The following is an 18,705-nucleotide window of genomic DNA, read 5'->3' as shown; positions in this document are numbered from 1 at the left end:
TTGAAGATACCTGAGGCTACTTGAAGCTACCTGAAGCTACCTGAAGCTACTTGAAGATACCTGAAGCTACTTGAAGATACCTGAAGCTACCTGAAGCTACTTGAAGATACCTGAAGCAGGTTGACTTGAAGATACCTGAAGCTACCTGAAGCTACCTGAAGCTACCTGAAGCTACTTGAAGATACCTGAAGCAGGTTGACTTGAAGATACCTGAAGCTACCTGAAGCTACCTGAAGCTACTTGAAGATACCTGAAGCAGGTTGACTTGAAGATACCTGAAGCTACCTGAAGCTACCTGAAGCTACTTGAAGATACCTGAAGCTACCTGAAGCTACTTGAAGATACCTGAAGCTACTTGAAGATACCTGAAGCTACCTGAAGCTACTTGAAGATACCTGAGGCTACTTGAAGCTACCTGAAGCTACCTGAAGCTACTTGAAGATACCTGAAGCTACTTGAAGATACCTGAAGCTACCTGAAGCTACTTGAAGATACCTGAAGCAGGTTGACTTGAAGATACCTGAAGCTACCTGAAGCTACCTGAAGCTACCTGAAGCTACTTGAAGATACCTGAAGCAGGTTGACTTGAAGATACCTGAAGCTACCTGAAGCTACCTGAAGCTACTTGAAGATACCTGAAGCTACTTGAAGATACCTGAAGCTACTTGAAGCTACCTGAAGCTACTTGAAGATACCTGAAGCTACTTGAAGCTACCTGAAGCTACTTGAAGATACCTGAGGCTACTTGAAGCTACTTGAAGATACCTGAAGCTACTTGAAAATACCTGAAGATACCTGAGGCTACCTGAAGCTACTTGAAGATACCTGAAGATACCTGAGGCTACCTGAAGCTACTTGAAGCTACCTGAAGATACCTGAAGATACCTGAGGCTACCTGAAGCTACTTGAAGATACCTGAGGCTACCTGAAGATACCTGAGGCTACTTGAAGATACCTGAAGCTACTTGAAGCTACCTGAAGATACCTGAAGATACCTGAGGCTACCTGAAGATACCTGAGGCTACTTGAAGATACCTGAAGCTACTTGAAGATACCTGAGGCTACTTGAAGATACCTGAGGCTACTTGAAGATACCTGAAGCTACTTGAAGATACCTGAAGATACCTGTAGTTACCTGAAGCTACTTGAAGCTACCTGTAGTTACCTGAGGCTACTTGAAGATACCTGAGGCTACTTGAGGCTACCTGAGGATACTTGAAGCTACCTGTAGTTACCTGAGGCTACTTGAAGCTACCTGTAGTTACCTGAGGCTACTTGAAGATACCTGAGGCTACGTGAAGATACCTGAAGATACCTGAGGCTACTTGAAGATACCTGAGGATACTTGAAGCTACCTGTAGTTACCTGAGGCTACTTGAAGCTACCTGAGGATACTTGAAGCTACCTGTAGTTACCTGAGGCTACTTGAAGATACCTGAGGCTACTTGAAGATACCTGAGGCTACTTGAAGCTACTTGAAGATACCTGAAGATACCTGAGGCTACTTGAAGATACCTGAGGATACTTGAAGCTACCTGTAGTTACCTGAGGCTACTTGAAGCTACCTGAAGCTACTTGAGGCTACTTGAAGATACCTGAAGATACCTGAGGCTACTTGAAGATACCTGAGGCTACTTGAAGCTACTTGAGGCTACTTGAAGCTATTTGAAGCTACCTGAGGCTACTTGAGGCTACCTGAAGCTACTTGAAGCTATTTGAAGCTACCTGAAGCTACCTGAAGCTACTTGAGGCTACCCGAAGATACCTGAAGCTATTTGAAGCTACCTGAGGCTACTTGAGGCTACCTGAAGATACCTGAAGCTACTTGAAGCTATTTGAAGCTACTTGAAGATACCTGAAGCTACTTGAGGCTACTTGAGGCTACCTGAAGCTACCGGAGGATACTTGAGGCTACCTGAAGCTACCTGAAGATACCTGAAGCTACCTGAGGATCCTTGAGGCTACCTGAAGATACCTGAAGCTACCGGGGGATACTTGAGGCTACCTGAAGATACCTGAAGCTACCTGAGGATACTTGAGGCTACCTGAAGCTACCTGAAGATACCTGAAGCTACCTGAGGATACTTGAGGCTACCTGAAGATACCTGAAGATACCTGAAGCTACCTGAGGATACCTGAAGCTACCTGTAGTTACCCGAAGCTACCTGAGGATACTTGAGGCTACTTGAGCCTACCTGAAGATACCTGAAGATACTTGAGGCTACCTGAAGATACCTGAATATACTTGAGGCTACCTGAAGATACTTGAGGCTACTTGAGGCTACCTGAAGCTACCTGAGGATACTTGAGGCTACCTGAAGCTACCTGAAGATACTTGAGGCTACCTGAAGATACTTGAGGCTACTTGAGGCTACCTGAAGCTACCTGAGGATACTTGAGGCTACCTGAAGCTACCTGAAGATACCTGAAGCTACCTGAGGATCCTTGAGGCTACCTGAAGATACCTGAAGCTACCTGAAGATACCTGAAGCTACCTGAGGATCCTTGAGGCTACCTGAAGATACCTGAAGCTACCTGAGGCTACTTGAAGATACCTGAAGATACCTGAGGCTACCTGAAGATACCTGAAGATACTTGAGGCTACCTGAAGATACTTGAGGCTACTTGAGGCTACCTGAAGCTACCTGAGGATACTTGAGGCTACCTGAAGCTACCTGAAGATACCTGAAGCTACCTGAGGATCCTTGAGGCTACCTGAAGATACCTGAAGCTACCTGAGGATACTTGAGGCTACCTGAAGCTACTTGAAGATACCTGAAGATACCTGAGGATCCTTGAGGCTACCTGAAGATACCTGAAGCTACCTGAAGATACCTGAAGCTACCTGAGGATCCTTGAGGCTACCTGAAGATACCTGAAGCTACCTGAGGCTACTTGAAGATACCTGAAGATACCTGAGGCTACCTGAAGATACCTGAAGATACTTGAGGCTACCTGAAGATACTTGAGGCTACTTGAGGCTACCTGAAGCTACCTGAGGATACTTGAGGCTACCTGAAGCTACCTGAAGATACCTGAAGCTACCTGAGGATCCTTGAGGCTACCTGAAGATACCTGAAGCTACCTGAAGATACCTGAAGCTACCTGAGGCTACTTGAAGATACCTGAAGATACCTGAGGCTACTTGAAGATACCTGAAGATACCTGAAGCTACTTGAAGATACCTGAGGCTACCTGAAGATACCTGAGGCTACCTGAAGCTACTTGAAGATACCTGAAGATACCTGAGGCTACTTGAAGATACCTGAGGCTACTTGAAGATACCTGAAGCTACTTGAAGATACCTGAGGCTACCTGAAGCTACCTGAAGATACCTGAAGATACCTGAGGCTACCTGAAGCTACTTGAAGCTACCTGAAGATACCTGAGGCTACCTGAAGATACCTGAGGCTACCTGAAGCTACTTGAAGATACTTGAAGATACCTGAGGCTACTTGAAGATACCTGAGGCTACTTGAAGATACCTGAAGCTACTTGAAGATACCTGAGGCTACCTGAAGCTACCTGAAGATACCTGAAGATACCTGAGGCTACCTGAAGCTACTTGAAGCTACCTGAAGATACCTGAAGATACCTGAGGCTACCTGAAGCTACTTGAAGATACCTGAGGCTACCTGAAGATACCTGAGGCTACTTGAAGATACCTGAAGCTACTTGAAGCTACCTGAAGATACCTGAAGATACCTGAGGCTACCTGAAGATACCTGAGGCTACTTGAAGATACCTGAAGCTACTTGAAGATACCTGAGGCTACTTGAAGATACCTGAGGCTACTTGAAGATACCTGAAGCTACTTGAAGATACCTGAAGATACCTGTAGTTACCTGAAGCTACTTGAAGCTACCTGTAGTTACCTGAGGCTACTTGAAGATACCTGAGGCTACTTGAGGCTACCTGAGGATACTTGAAGCTACCTGTAGTTACCTGAGGCTACTTGAAGCTACCTGTAGTTACCTGAGGCTACTTGAAGATACCTGAGGCTACGTGAAGATACCTGAAGATACCTGAGGCTACTTGAAGATACCTGAGGATACTTGAAGCTACCTGTAGTTACCTGAGGCTACTTGAAGCTACCTGAGGATACTTGAAGCTACCTGTAGTTACCTGAGGCTACTTGAAGATACCTGAGGCTACTTGAAGATACCTGAGGCTACTTGAAGCTACTTGAAGATACCTGAAGATACCTGAGGCTACTTGAAGATACCTGAGGATACTTGAAGCTACCTGTAGTTACCTGAGGCTACTTGAAGCTACCTGAAGCTACTTGAGGCTACTTGAAGATACCTGAAGATACCTGAGGCTACTTGAAGATACATGAGGATACTTGAAGCTACCTGTAGTTATCTGAGGCTACTTGAAGATACCTGAGGCTACCTGAAGCTACTTGAGGCTACTTGAAGCTATTTGAAGCTACCTGAGGCTACTTGAGGCTACCTGAAGCTACTTGAAGCTATTTGAAGCTACCTGAAGCTACCTGAAGCTACTTGAGGCTACCCGAAGATACCTGAAGCTATTTGAAGCTACCTGAGGCTACTTGAGGCTACCTGAAGATACCTGAAGCTACTTGAAGCTATTTGAAGCTACTTGAAGATACCTGAAGCTACTTGAGGCTACTTGAGGCTACCTGAAGCTACCGGAGGATACTTGAGGCTACCTGAAGCTACCTGAAGATACCTGAAGCTACCTGAGGATCCTTGAGGCTACCTGAAGATACCTGAAGCTACCGGGGGATACTTGAGGCTACCTGAAGATACCTGAAGCTACCTGAGGATACTTGAGGCTACCTGAAGCTACCTGAAGATACCTGAAGCTACCTGAGGATCCTTGAGGCTACCTGAAGATACCTGAAGCTACCTGAGGATACCTGAAGCTACCTGTAGTTACCCGAAGCTACCTGAATATACTTGAGGCTACCTGAAGCTACTTGAGGCTACCTGAAGATACCTGAAGATACTTGAGGCTACCTGAAGATACCTGAATATACTTGAGGCTACCTGAAGCTACTTGAGGCTACCTGAAGATACCTGAAGATACTTGAGGCTACTTGAGGCTACCTGAAGCTACCTGAGGATACTTGAGGCTACCTGAAGATACCTGAAGATACCTGAAGCTACCTGAGGATCCTTGAGGCTACCTGAAGATACCTGAAGCTACCTGAAGATACCTGAAGCTACCTGAGGATCCTTGAGGCTACCTGAAGATACCTGAAGCTACCTGAAGATACCTGAAGCTACCTGAGGATCCTTGAGGCTACCTGAAGATACCTGAAGCTACCTGAGGATACCTGAAGCTACCTGAAGATACTTGAGGCTACCTGAAGATACCTGAATATACTTGAGGCTACTTGAGCCTACCTGAAGATACCTGAAGATACTTGAGGCTACCTGAAGATACCTGAAGATACTTGAGGCTACCTGAAGATACTTGAGGCTACTTGAAGATACTTGAGGCTACCTGAAGCTACCTAAAGATACTTGAAGATACCTGTAGCTACTTAGCTTCATTCATCTGATTTAATACACTTTTATTGTCCCTATTCACAAGCATTCAAACAAATGTCACAATCAGGAACATGACACAGTCCATCAGTCATCCTCAACATGACCATAAAATAAATGAACGATAAATAACGTGGTGACATTATTGCACAGCCCTCCTGTAGCCTACATGCCAAACTACAATACTCTACATATCCGCATTGACAGTTCTAATAGACATAGGAATGAAGGAGTTTAGAGAGGGTTTAGCCTGTTCCAGGGGACACTGTATCTCCTGCTGGACAGCAGCAGCTGAAACTCAGAATAAAGAAAGTGAGACGGGTCAGAGACTATTTTCTGTGCCTGTCTCATTATAGACTGCTCATAAATGGACTGAAGGGACGAATGATCTTTAACTCCCATTATTTACATGGTATGTTTTACCATGTCCGTATGTCCGTATAATTGAAAGCACAGATTGGCCATCAGATTGGCCATCTGTGCTTTCAATTATACGGACAAATTACCGTACCAGGCTGTTTCTGACAATACTCTCAGGTATGGCATGATGAAACAACATGAACTTCTTCTTGACCAGAGGCTACCAGAAGCTACTTGAGGCTACCCAAAGCTACTTGAGGCTACCTGAAGCTACCCAAAGCTACTTGAGGCTACCTGAAGCTACTTGAAAATACCTGAAGCTACCTGAGGCTACTTGAGGCTACCTGAAGATACCTGAAGCTACTTGAGGCTACCTGAAGATACTTGAGGCACTACCTGAAGCTACTTGAGGCTAGCTGAAGATACCTGAAGATACTGAAGATACCTGAAGCTACTTGAGGCTATCTGAGGCTACCTGAAGCTACCTGGAGATACTTGAGGCTACCTGGAGATACCTGAAGCTACTTGAGGCTACCTGAAGCTACTTGAGGCTAGCTGAAGATACCTGAAGATATTGAAGATGCCTTTAGATACCTGAGGCTACTTGAGGCTACCTGGGGCTACCTGAAGCTACTTGAGGCTACCTGAAGCTACTTGAGGCTACCTGGGGCTACCTGAAGCTACTTGAGGCTAGCTGAAGATACCTGAAGCTACTTGAGGCTACCTGAAGCTACTTGAGGCTACCTGGGGCTACCTGAAGCTACTTGAGGCTATCTGAGGCTACCTGAAGCTACTTGAGGCTACCTGAAGCTACTTGAGGCTATCTGAGGCTACCTGAAGCTACTTGAGGCTACCTGAAGCTACTTGAGGCTATCTGAGGCTACCTGAAGCTACCTGGAGATACTTGAGGCTACCTGAAGCTACCTTGAGGCTATCTGAAGATACCTGAAGATACCTGAAACTACCTGTAGTTGCCTGAATCTGAAGTCCCTTCATTGTTCACTGTCGTAGCGTCTCCTTCCATTAAAGCTAACACAGGTTCTCAGCTCAAACATTTACACTCTCATGACATCGTCATCAACAGGTAAAGGTGCAGGAGAGAAGTTCTCCACGCAGAGTGCAGCCTGTGTATGTAGGCTATGTGTTACGTTTCAGTGAGTTTCTGAACGTTCCCATGATGCATTGCAGTGAGACACAGACCAGGTTCAGCGACCGACAGACAGTGGCTGCTGTTTCAGGTGAAATATATTCTGGGATACTTCTGTTCCAGTAATCAACTCGGTGGTGCAGGTTAAAGGGACAACCAGGAGTTTCTCCATCGGCAGAACGAAAAGTTCTGCGACAATAAAAAAGTCTGCTATTAATGTGGATGAATCTCCGTTACCACTTGTTAATGGTCCATTTTAGATAAATCTATGGTTTTGTCTCTATGGTTATTTTGTTATTATTAGTGGTGGTGGAAATGCTGGGCGAGCCGACCAGCGTTTCTTTACTTTCGGTTTCGTGGCGAGTCATGAGAATAACGCCGCCGTATGAATCTCCGTTTATGGTGGGAACTACGACGGTATGTGATCGTCTTCCAACCTCTGACTTTAATTCTTGATGAATGAAAACATGTAACACTTCGACCCAAAGTGAGATCCCAATGTGAGCCACGCATCACTGACTTCCCTCCAGCTTCGTCTCACGGCTCATTCAGGTGAAAGGAAACACCTGACACCACAATAAACCAATCAGCATCCAGCTCTGAGCTACAGCACCACCTACCAGACTGAGGTGTGCTACTGTACATTAGATTGACACATCATGATCCAATCATCTTCAACGTGGCGTTCAACATGATTGGACGGTGCTTTTACAGGATTGTCCGTCCCACAGGTGACTGACTGTTTTTATGTAGCCTAATTAATTGTTTACAATCGGAGTGTGAAGAGGATCTAAAACAATTCAGTAAAACCACTGGTCCAGGATCAGATCTCCAACCCTCCAGCCTTTAAACTCAGTGAAGGTTCCCAACACACACACACACACACACACACACACACACACACACACACACACACACACACACACACACACACACACACACACACACACACACACACACACACACACACACACACACACACACACACACACACACACAACTCCCCAGCTGCCCTACAAAGGCAACGTGCAGTATCTGTAAAATCTGTAAAAATGCCAAAACTGAGAAAAACAGCTTTTTGTGTTTTCCATTGTCAGGTTTAAGCATCAAATTATGAACAACTACCAAGTCTATAACTGATTAGATAAAGGTGGACTGGATTAAATGTAGTTTGTAGTTTAACTTTGGCTTGGTATTAGCTGCAGAAACAGCACTTTGCCTTGGTTTTACTCCAATGGAATTATAGAGTAAACTAGAGAATGCATTTCCTGAAGGAAATACGGGTGAATGCTGAAAGCTGGAACCTGAATGAGCTGAATAAATTGTTGAAACAATCCTGAATTAAGTGAAGAAATTGTTGAAGATACGACACTTTGCCTTGGTTTTACTCCAATGGAATCATAGAGTAAAGTATTAGTACAGTACTCTGCACGTTGCCTTGGTTTCAGGCTAAACAGCAAAATAAAAAGCCCAATAACTCTGGAAATTTTAGCAGTACCAATATCAAATTCTACCAGATTGAAGAGAACATGCCACACTTTTGATTGGTAATTGAATAAAATGCAGATACTGCACTTTGCCTTGGTTTTACTCCAATGGAATTATAGAGTAAAGTAGAGAATGCATTTCCTGAAGGAAAGGTGAATGCTGAAAGCTGGAACCTGAATTCGGTGAATAAATTGTTGAAGATACGGCACTTTGCCTTGGTTTTACTCCAATGGGATTATATAGAGTAATTTATAGAATGTAGTTAGTACACTACTCTTTGCAGATACTGCACGTTGCCTTGGTTTCAGGCTAAACAGCTAAATAAAAAGCCCAATAACTCTGGAAATGTCTGCAGTACCAGTATGAAATTCTACCAGATTGAAGAGAACATGCCACACTGTTGATTGGTAATGTAATAAAATGCAGATACTGATAACCACCAGCGATTATAGCTACACACAGAAGACACGCCCACCCCACCGCTGTCCGTATAGCCCCGCCCCCCCCCCCGCCAATCACTCCCGATGATTCACAAATCAGTCCCGGATCAGACAGATTAAACAGGAAGTGTAGACCGACTCACCCTGGAGATGGTGAGGGGCATGTTGAAGTCCTTGCCCCCCTGCAGCCTGAAGCCCCAGGGCCCCGGGCCGGGCAGCGACACCGTGTAGGAGCTCATCGTCCTCGAAGCTCGAAGGGAAACGTCCTCACAGACCAGACGGACTGGAGGGGACAGACACACACACAGTCAGACAGACAGACACACAGGTGGACAACACACCTGACATCCAAACCCCCCCCCTAACCCCCCAACACTGAGGCAAACACACGAACCAGAACAAAGACCAGGACCAGGGCTAAGACCAGGACCAGCAGCAGAGAGGACTGAGGACTGAGAGACGAGGAGCTGCTGCTGCCCGGACGAGCTGAAGCCTAAGAATAGACAGAGATAGGACTGTGGCACGGTGGGGGGGTGAGGGGGGGTGAGGGGGGGGGTGAAGGGTGAGGGGGGGTCGGGGTGAGGCCGGGCGGGGGTCTGGAGGGAGAGGAGGGGGGCTGGACTTATATGGCGTGAAAGGGGAAACCTGGTATGTGAAGCTCGCCGTGATTCAGCGTGTTAATATAGACCCGCAGATTCTTCTAGACCCCCCCCCGACCCCCCCAGACCCCCTCACCCCCCCACAGGGTCTCCCTCGGACCGCAGCAGGGGCAGAGCCAGGAAACGTCTCATTACCTTCACGATGTGGGAAAGACACAGGTTCGATTCCCAGGTCACGATGATGTCACCGATCGATCAATAACAGCTGATTCTAATGGACTGAGCAGCTGTGTGTGTGTGTGTGTGTGTGTGTGTGTGTGTGTGTGTGTGTGTGTGTGTGTGTGTGTGTGTGTGTGTGTGTGTGTGTGTGTGTGTGTGTGTGTACTGTAACACACTGATCTGGTTAATGTTATTTTGACAAGTGTTGACAACAGGTGAGAATTCCCTGACACACACACACACACACACACACACACACACACACACACACACACACACGCACGCACGCACGCACGCACACACACACACACACACACACACACACACACACACACACACACACCTCCTCTGTCACTTATGATGACTTTGCTGATAACACGAATTATTCTGTGTGTGTGTGTGTGTGTGTGTGTGTGTGTGTGTGTGTGTGTGTGTGTGTGTGTGTGTGTGTGTGGTGGGGGGGGGGTTCTGTTGTGTAGCGCCACCGTCTGGTCCAGTGGTGTAGTCTAATGTGTTGTAGTGGGTAAACTGCTTTCTAGGTCAAAGACAGTCAATGTACCTTTAAATTAGGCGTATAGCTACATTTTTGAAAGATTATAGAGAAATTTATGGAAACAAAGTGGTACAATTTCTCCAAAAAAAGTTGAAACATTTCTATAAAAAAGTGATAAAAATTCGCAAAAAAAAGAAACAAAAAAGTTTTAAAAGTTTTTGAAAAAAGTGGTAGGCTACTTTTTTTTTTTTTGAAAAATCTGGTAAAATTTCTTAAAAAAAGAAAAAAAGTTTAATTTTTTAATTTTTAGAAGAAGCTGAAAAAAGTAAAGCTGTAAAAGTAAAAATAGTATATACTATACTATAGTAGGTATAGTAGCCTATATACTATATATATACAGTATACTATAGGGTGACATCAGGTAAATTGGGCCATCAGGTAAAATGAGCCAGTTAAGGTTTGAGCCTCCTAGCTTTTTAAGTTTTAACAGGCAATGGCTGTAAATGATTTCAAATTGTTGCTACAACTGTACTTGAAAAAAAACAATTGATTTGAGTCTCTGGTTGCTGTTGTGGGTGGGACAATGCTTTATATCCAGCCTGCTGAGGAGAAGTGTGCGAAAAGTGGCCTGGCAAACAAATTTCACTTGAAACTGATAAGGTTGATAACTCCGTAAAAAAACAGATCTACAGTAAAAAATGTGATTTATAATACACATTGTGATTCCCCCCATTGGATAGAATGCAAAGTTCTTGCTAAGCTTACTTATTTTTAATTTAAATGCATTTTTTGTGGGTGGCTCAATTTACCTTAATGCATCATGGTAAATTGAGCCATGCATTTCAGCTAAAATGAGCCACATACAAAACACAGTCTTACACTGAAGTTACACAGAAATTGAAGATGCAAAACATGTTCAAAGTTAGATATATATCCAAGGTTGGTCAGTGCCACTCATGGTGCCATTAGCACTGTGGGGGAAAAAATGTCATCTATAATGCCACACACACACATACACACACAGTAAAAGAGCCTATAACATAGTCAGTTAACAAAGAGCATAGCAACAACATGATCATGTAATTTTAAAATGCATTTAAGATTAAAAAATGTCTTCAACCTCTTATGTATTCACTGTTAATGTTAAGTTTAGTGTTGTAGTTTAGTAGTAGTGTCAATTAATTATTAAAATTTAAATGATTTCTGCTAAAATTACTGTGTTGTTCTCTCTTGGCCCAATTTAACTGAACGGCTGGCCCATTTTACCTGAACCTTCATCGTACCTCGAGAGGGAATATCCCGATACTTTAACTCTCATAATTCCAAAATAATTATACTTTTTAATTTTTTTTTCACACAGAAACATTTAAGAGACCTATGTCGATTTTTAAAAATATCAATGGATTTCATGCATAGCGTTTTTGATGGTCTTATTAATCGTTTACCAAAAAGTGGCCCATTTTACCTGACTTCACCCTATATATATACGTTTTTTTTTAATTGAGAAGAAACTGGTAAAATTACTCAAGAATTCTAGAAAAAAAAAAAAATTCAAAATATTCTAGAAAAATGTGTCTTCCGACAGCAATGACTTCTATAGAGTGTTTGTTTGGTCTGTCAGTCACTCTGCTCTGCTGAAAAAGTGGTAAAATATTAAATAAATTTGACCACTTTTTCCCAGAATGAACCCTGCCCCCCCCCCACTCTGACAACCACTGACATTTACTAGTTACTACTTAGATAGTTTAGTTGTACTGGGTATACTGAAGTATTTATGCATCTCCAGTGGGTATACTGAGTAGTAGGCCTATACCTGAGTATCACATTAGTCTAGTAGCCAGGGGGGGTTCCCATGCACCCGAAAGATATATTTTTCTAACTTAGCTTTTTGTAATCCTTAAGGTGTCTAGTAAATTAATGTTGATGATCCCCGCGCCAATTATTGTCCCATGCATGTTTTTTTTGAACATCTTTTTTCTGCCATCCTGGATTTCCGACTGTGAAAAATGAAAATTTTAAATCTATATAGCTCCTGAACTATACATCCTACAGAGACAACTGACCCCATTTTATTTTTGTCTTGGCATGAGGAATTGGTAGAGATGAAGATTGCCACGATTAAATCATGTGTGGTACATGAAAAATAAAAAAAACACAAAAAAAAGTTAAAACAACGGCGGAATTCTATCACAGGAACTCCTTCCCAATGCGCCCTATTGACATTTTTTCCTAACTTTTATATTTTTACAATCTTCAAGATGTCTTGTAAACAAATGTTGATGATCCCAACCTGAAATATTATCCCATGTATGTTTATTTAGGCTGTTTTAGGCCACCACCTGGATTTCCTAACATGATTTTTGAACATTCCTAAGTGTTTAATTTGGCCTCAAGTAGCTTGTGAGGGGTCAAACTAGGACTAGGACTACACCTCTACATCTCTGCTGCTCACCTGCTGCCCACTGACCGTGACGTCATCAGGTGACGTGTTGTTCACCTCCTCTGGTCTCAGCAGCTGATCATCTGACCCCGCCCCGCTGGAGCTGCTCCGCGCGCACAACCGAGCGAACCCCGAAGTGACCCGAGGAGACGAGCTGAGACCCGACACCTGCAGCTCCGAGGGGGGGGTGGGGGGGGGGTACGGAGCTGGAGCTGAGACCGAGGTGAGGGGGGGGGGGGGGGAGACCTGTTGCCGGTTAAAGAGATTAAAGAGCGGAGCAGGCTCAGCTCAGTCAGCTGTCACCTGCAGCTCCACGAGACCAGGACCGGGACCAGGACCGGGACCGGGACCGGGACCAGGACCAGGACCAGGACCAGGACCGGGACCGGGACCGGGACCGGGACCAGGACCGGCGCCGGTGCCGGGTCTGGCTGCGGGTGTCGGTCCGGGGATCGAGCTCCGGTCGCCCGGTGGAGATCAGGGGGGGTGGAGGGGGATTTCCATTAGCAGGGTTTAATTTAAAGAGACAGACACACACAGACTGAACCTTTCATCTGTGGTTCACCACCATGCAGTTCATCCTAAAACCAGCTGAACAGTTCAACAGTTCACTTAATACCGGGACAAGTGGACTTCATCTTCTCTGTAACAGAGAGTAATGACAGCATCGGTCCAATGGAAGATATTGTTAAAGCGCCCAAGAACTGACATCTCTGCATTGTTGGTGAATGAGCAGTGTGGTGTTTTCAATAATTTAAGGACATTTATAGATCACCCACGTTAATAGCATCATTGAGGATCCTTTACAGATAAACATTAACACATAGGAGAGTAAAAAAAAACAGTTTTCTACATGAATGTTTCAATCTACATTTTGTAATAAACAAATTCTGATATGACCAAGACACCTAAAAACAGGGGTGCTCATTACGTCGATCGATCGCGAAGACATTTGGGTCGATCGGGTGATGAAGAACAAAAAAAAAAAAAAAAAAAATTAAAAACACAGTTGTCTGGACAGCAGGCATTTTTCTCACAACTGACCCATAGACTGTAAAAGAACCGACCTCAAAAGCGAGGGCAGGTCCGCCGAAGCATCATTCCGGGTGAATCAAGCTCTCCGCCCGTTGTCTTTGTTGTTACTTTGTCGCCGCTCCACAGAGCACATGGCTACTTAATTATGCACGTGCTGACCATATGGTTGTGCTGAGACATTCTGGGGGCGGAGTAAGAGGTGTGTTCATGTCTGCACCATTCTTGGGTCCAGTCCGGTGTGATTTATCAATGGAATATTGCGCAGAGTTGTGCGTACGCACAGCTTGATCAGTGTTTCCCACTAACAGAAAAATTTTTTTTTTTTTTTTTTTTCTCCTCACATGTGTTAGAGGCGGCAGGTTGAGAGGCTGACAGCTGACAGATGAGAGATGGTGAAACGCTAGCATGATTATTAAAAAAAACACCATCTCTCATCTCTGCCCGCACATAGACAGACACAGGTTCACATACAGACAGGGGCGCACGGTAAATGCAGCTGCCCCCCCCCCCCCCCCCCCGCCGCCACCCCCCCCCGCATAGTCCGACCAACTGGACGACCAAAAATTGGTAGATCATTTTGACTTGGTCACTTTAAAAGTAGCTCTCAGGCTGAAAAAGTGTGAGCACCCCTGCCTAAAAACAAAAACACGGCTGTTTTGAACAAGTATGATACAGTACACAGTATGAACAAGTGAACAAGGAGCGAAGAACAGACATGAAGGCACATATAGAATAGAAACGATATAAGGACAAAGATGATCAAATTATTTAGATAAATTATATAAGAAATATGGAAATAACACAATGAATAAAATAAAATAGGCTAAATAAAATAGGAGCTCAGTGTTTCAGTTTATTATGTTTTAAACACCTGACGTGATAAAGACTGAAATTAAAGTTTTGACAAATTTGAAAAAAATATTCATTGTTGTTTTTATTTTTATTTTTACTGTAGATTTACTAAATATCTCCAATGGTTTTCAATATTGTTGTTGTTGTTAATCTTCATCATCACTCTGCACCCTCCTCTTCCTCCCTGACTCAGGACCAAGGGGGCAGTTGTCGGTCTGAGAAGTGAAGTTCACTTCCTCGTTCAACAAACTGCAATCCCCTCTTCTTCCTCTGGGGGCTGGTGTCAGAAGGGAGCAACTCTCCATAGACCCCCATGTTAAAATAGCGACTTTACAGCTTAAAAAAACATATTTACAGCCTGGTACATTTTATTTCTTTGGTCTCAATCGATAGTTTCTACCCCCACACACACTCTGAGGGGGGGGGATTTTTTTAAAAACTCTACCGTTTTACTATTATTAGGTTAAAAGTTCTGGCCAATTAGGGCGCAGAAACGTTGAGTGACAGGTCCGTGGACCGCTGCTACGAGGCCAGTGGGCGGGCTCTCGGCCGGCTAACCGTAGCCTCGTAAACCAGCCTCTCGCGGAAATGCATTTCATTTCATTTCTCAGAGAGTCTGGCCTCATCCCCCCTCTAAGCGTTTGGGGTGGGGGGCAGCAAGGCGGGAGTAGTAGCAAAGACGGTTTAATATCTTTGGTAGTAGCGTTGACAGACAACCCCATTCAGCCAATCAGCAAGTTGGTGTAGTGACGGGGCTTTGCACCAGTCGGTCCCTGATTGGCCAACGTGCTGTGTCAATCACAGCGGGCGACGCTGATTGGCTCTTAGGCCTTCTGAGGGTTTCAGTCCAAACGCTTAGAATGGGGATGAGGCCAGACTCTCCCTCAGAATGAAATGAAATGAAATGAAATGAAATGCACTTCCTGGAGCGGCTGGTTTACGAGGCTAGGCTAACGGCCGCACCGCTCCAAATATGGCAGTAGAATCCAACATGGCGCGGTTCAAACCCCCGTAGTAGCGGCACAAAACAGACTCCCCCAAACCAATGGGTGACGTCACGGTGCTACGGCCATTCTGACTACAGGCTATGGTGAGGACCAGCTGTCTCTTCAAAATAAAATACATGTAACTTTCAAAATAAAGTTCCTCTCAGTCACAGAAGCAGCAACAACTTAGAATTTAAATGTTTTTATTAAATCTCTTAAAACCTGTGTGTGTGTGTGTGTGTGTGTGTGGGTGTGTGTGTGTGTGTGTAAACACATGACTCAGCTGTGACAACATTTACAATAAATAATAGATAATAAATAAAAACAGGAAATGCACACAGAAACATCAAACAGTGTGTGTGTGTGTGTGTGTGTGTGTGTGTGTGTGTGTGTGTGTGTAGGTGTGTGTGTGTGTGTGTGTGTGTGTGTGTGTCACAGCAGCAGGTCGGAGCCACGTCACAGTTGTCACAGCAACACAATAAACTACACAACCTCCAGAAAAGAGAAACACAACAACAACAACAAGTGGAGACAGGAAACAGTCAGGGTTGTGATTTTCAAAGTAAAAGCTGGTGTCAGAAACAGGAAGTGGAAACGTCTGGTTACGGGTGTGAAGGTCTGAGGGTCTCACCTGGTCCTGGTCTCACCTGAAGCTTTATCCATTTAAACTAAATACACTAGAGCAACAAGTTCTGTCATTTTAAATTGTGTTTTATATTGTTTTCATGTATTTTAACTATTGATTATAGAATGTGAGAGTGTTTTATTTAAAGTGAGGCTGGTGGGTTTTTAGCTGCTGTAGCTACAAGTAAATCTCATATTGTCTCTGTACAAAGAGCTTTTTAAATGTGAAAACAGTGCAGACTTATTCAAGATTTGCTTTTGGGCAACACTGACATGTAATATAACAGGTGAAACATTGAAATTAATTTATTCATGGCCACATTAAAGTGAAACTATTAACTTTACTGATTATCCATCTGATTATCTGTCCCGCTGCAAGAGCACAGTGGCGTCCATAGACTCTATACAACAGTATAATATATCCTAATACTGTATATAACAAGCTCCATAGACTGTATATAACAGTATAATATATATATATATATCCTAATACTGTATATAACAAGCTCCATAGACTGTATACAACAGTATAATATATATATATATATCCTAATACTGTATATAACAAGCTCCATAGACTGTATATAACAGTATAATATATATATATATCCTAATACTGTATATAACAAGCTCCATAGACTGTATACAACAGTATAATATATATATATATATCCTGATATATAACAAGCTCCATAGACTGTATATAACAGTATAATATATATATATATATATATATCCTGATATGTAACGAGCTCCATAGACTGTATTATTGTGTTATTGTGTATTTTTGTGCATGATGCGTGCTTGTGGTCTTGTGTTGTCTTCTGCTGCTGGTAACATTGTAATTTCCTGCAAAGGGTTGATAAAGTATCTTTAACTTTAACTTAACTTAACAGTATAATATATATATTCTAATATATAACAAGCTCCATATATGTATGTATTTAACAGTATAATATATATATCCTGATATATAACGAGCTCCATAGACTGTATATAACAGTGGCTACAAATGATAGCTAACTGTCTTTGCTCACTGCCCTGAAATATTTTCTTTTAACTTTGAAATTATTTGTTTGTTTGTTTGTATGTAGCTTCTTTTTAAATGTTTTTGTAAAGTTCTGCAGTTGCATGAATTAAATAAAATCAATCTCAATCTCAGTATAATATGGCTGAACCAGGACCAGATGACAGGTGATTGACAGGCGGTTCAACTCTACATTTGCAGCTCTGTGATTGGACGCTGCAGCTGTCCGTCTACCCTGGCCCCGCCCCCAGCTCTGTGATTGGACGCTGCAGCTGTCCGTCTACCCTGGCCCCGCCCCCGTTTGCAGCTCTGTGATTGGACGCTGCAGCCCCCCGTCTACCCTGGCCCCGCCCCCGTTTGCAGCTCTGTGATTGGACGCTGCAGCCCCCCGTCTACCCTGGCCCCGCCCCCGTTTTGGGGCGGGCCGTCCGGGAGCCTTTCCGTCCAATGGGGAGGAAGGGGCTGGTCTCCGAGGTGATGACGATGCTCGGGATTCGACCGAGGGCGCTCCTCATCAAGTCGCCGTCGCCGCTCTGTCACACACACAGGTTCAAGTTCAGATCTGTTTACATTGTTTTACACAAACAAACAAACAACAAGCGTCCGTCCATGGGCGTGGTAGTGGGGGGAAAAGGGGCCCGAGTAGGGAGAAGGCCCATGAAAACCCTGAAATTATTATTTTTATTTCGAATGAATTGGCCCCCCCAATTAATTGGTGTCATAATTTATTTCAAATATATTGATAACATCAACTGAGAGAATGAACTCTGTGTCAAAGTCCTCCCAACATATTGGACATTCTGGGGGCCCCCCCTCTTGGAGGCGTAAAATGGTTTAGTCCGCCCACAGACAGCGGCCGGCGACAAGTGTAACGTCAGTTTGACCAGATTGAATGAAGCTAACTTTCATCAGGCCACCCAAAAAACGTAAATCGGGATATCAGAAAAAGAAAGAGCGGAAAGAAAAAGAAAGAAGGCAGAATTAGGGGAAGCAAGTGTTAAAGGGATATTTCAACATTTTGGCAAACTGGCCCAATGCCACAATCCCTGTAGTTTTAGGAGTAGATTTGTTACTTTTAATTGTCGGTGCAAGCTATTTTTAGATCAGCGGAGATATGATATGAGATAATAACAGAACGTTACGAGTTGTTTTCAAGGTAAATGCAAAGCCAGTATAGTGCTGAAAAGAGATTGCTTGCTGAAAAACTGCGCCCAACGGAAACGCGCTTTGGCGGCTTTGTATCAATTCACCTCAAAAACAAACTCTGCGCTTCGTGCACTGGCACTGGCATGGGAAGGGGCCCACTGACATTACGAGTGTACGGGGCCCAGAATTTGGTGCTACGCCCCTGCGTCCGTCAACACTCACCGTGGCGACGCCGCTGCGTTCACTGACTCCTGTCACGGAGAAATCAGTGTCGTAGGACGTCTGCAAAACAAGACATCATCATCATCATCAGCATCCTCTGTGTTGGGG

At 44.0% G+C, this 18,705-nt stretch overlaps 3 protein-coding genes across 5 annotated transcripts in view; 1 reads left to right on the top strand and 2 right to left on the bottom strand.

The window, feature by feature from the left end:
* LOC146972897 (LIM domain-binding protein 3-like) overlaps window positions 1-9,488 on the bottom strand; it is a 42,309-nt gene extending 32,821 nt beyond the window's left edge. For both annotated transcript variants that reach the window (XM_085799134.1, XM_085799135.1), the window contains exons 1-2: window positions 9,349-9,488; window positions 9,098-9,237 (exon numbers count right to left, since the gene is read on the bottom strand). In XM_085799134.1, coding sequence (XP_085655260.1) covers window positions 9,098-9,193 — 96 coding nt within the window. In that variant the 5' untranslated portion in view covers window positions 9,194-9,237; window positions 9,349-9,488. The remainder of the gene's footprint in view (window positions 1-9,097; window positions 9,238-9,348) is intronic.
* The window catches only part of yipf3 (Yip1 domain family, member 3), a 302,848-nt gene that overhangs the window by 102,755 nt on the left and 181,388 nt on the right, over window positions 1-18,705 (top strand). Inside the window, exon 1 of one of the 2 annotated variants that reach the window (XM_085799141.1) lies at window positions 13,115-13,130. The exons of the other annotated variant lie outside the window; for it this stretch is intronic. The gene's annotated coding sequence lies outside the window, so the exon portion shown is untranslated. Of the gene's footprint in view, window positions 1-13,114; window positions 13,131-18,705 lie in introns of those variants that run through there. 2 annotated transcript variants of the gene reach the window in all.
* LOC146972896 (melanopsin-A-like) overlaps window positions 17,595-18,705 on the bottom strand; it is a 15,439-nt gene continuing 14,328 nt past the window's right edge. The window contains exons 10-11 of the mRNA XM_085799123.1: window positions 18,598-18,657; window positions 17,595-17,762 (exon numbers count right to left, since the gene is read on the bottom strand). Coding sequence (XP_085655249.1) covers window positions 17,622-17,762; window positions 18,598-18,657 — 201 coding nt within the window. The 3' untranslated portion in view covers window positions 17,595-17,621. The remainder of the gene's footprint in view (window positions 17,763-18,597; window positions 18,658-18,705) is intronic.

Source organism: Trachurus japonicus, chromosome 15 (genome assembly GCF_045865225.1).
Source record: "Trachurus japonicus isolate A0001 chromosome 15, Traja_1.0".
NCBI lineage: Eukaryota > Metazoa > Chordata > Actinopteri > Carangiformes > Carangidae > Trachurus > Trachurus japonicus.
This window is presented reverse-complemented; position numbering and strand designations above follow the sequence as displayed.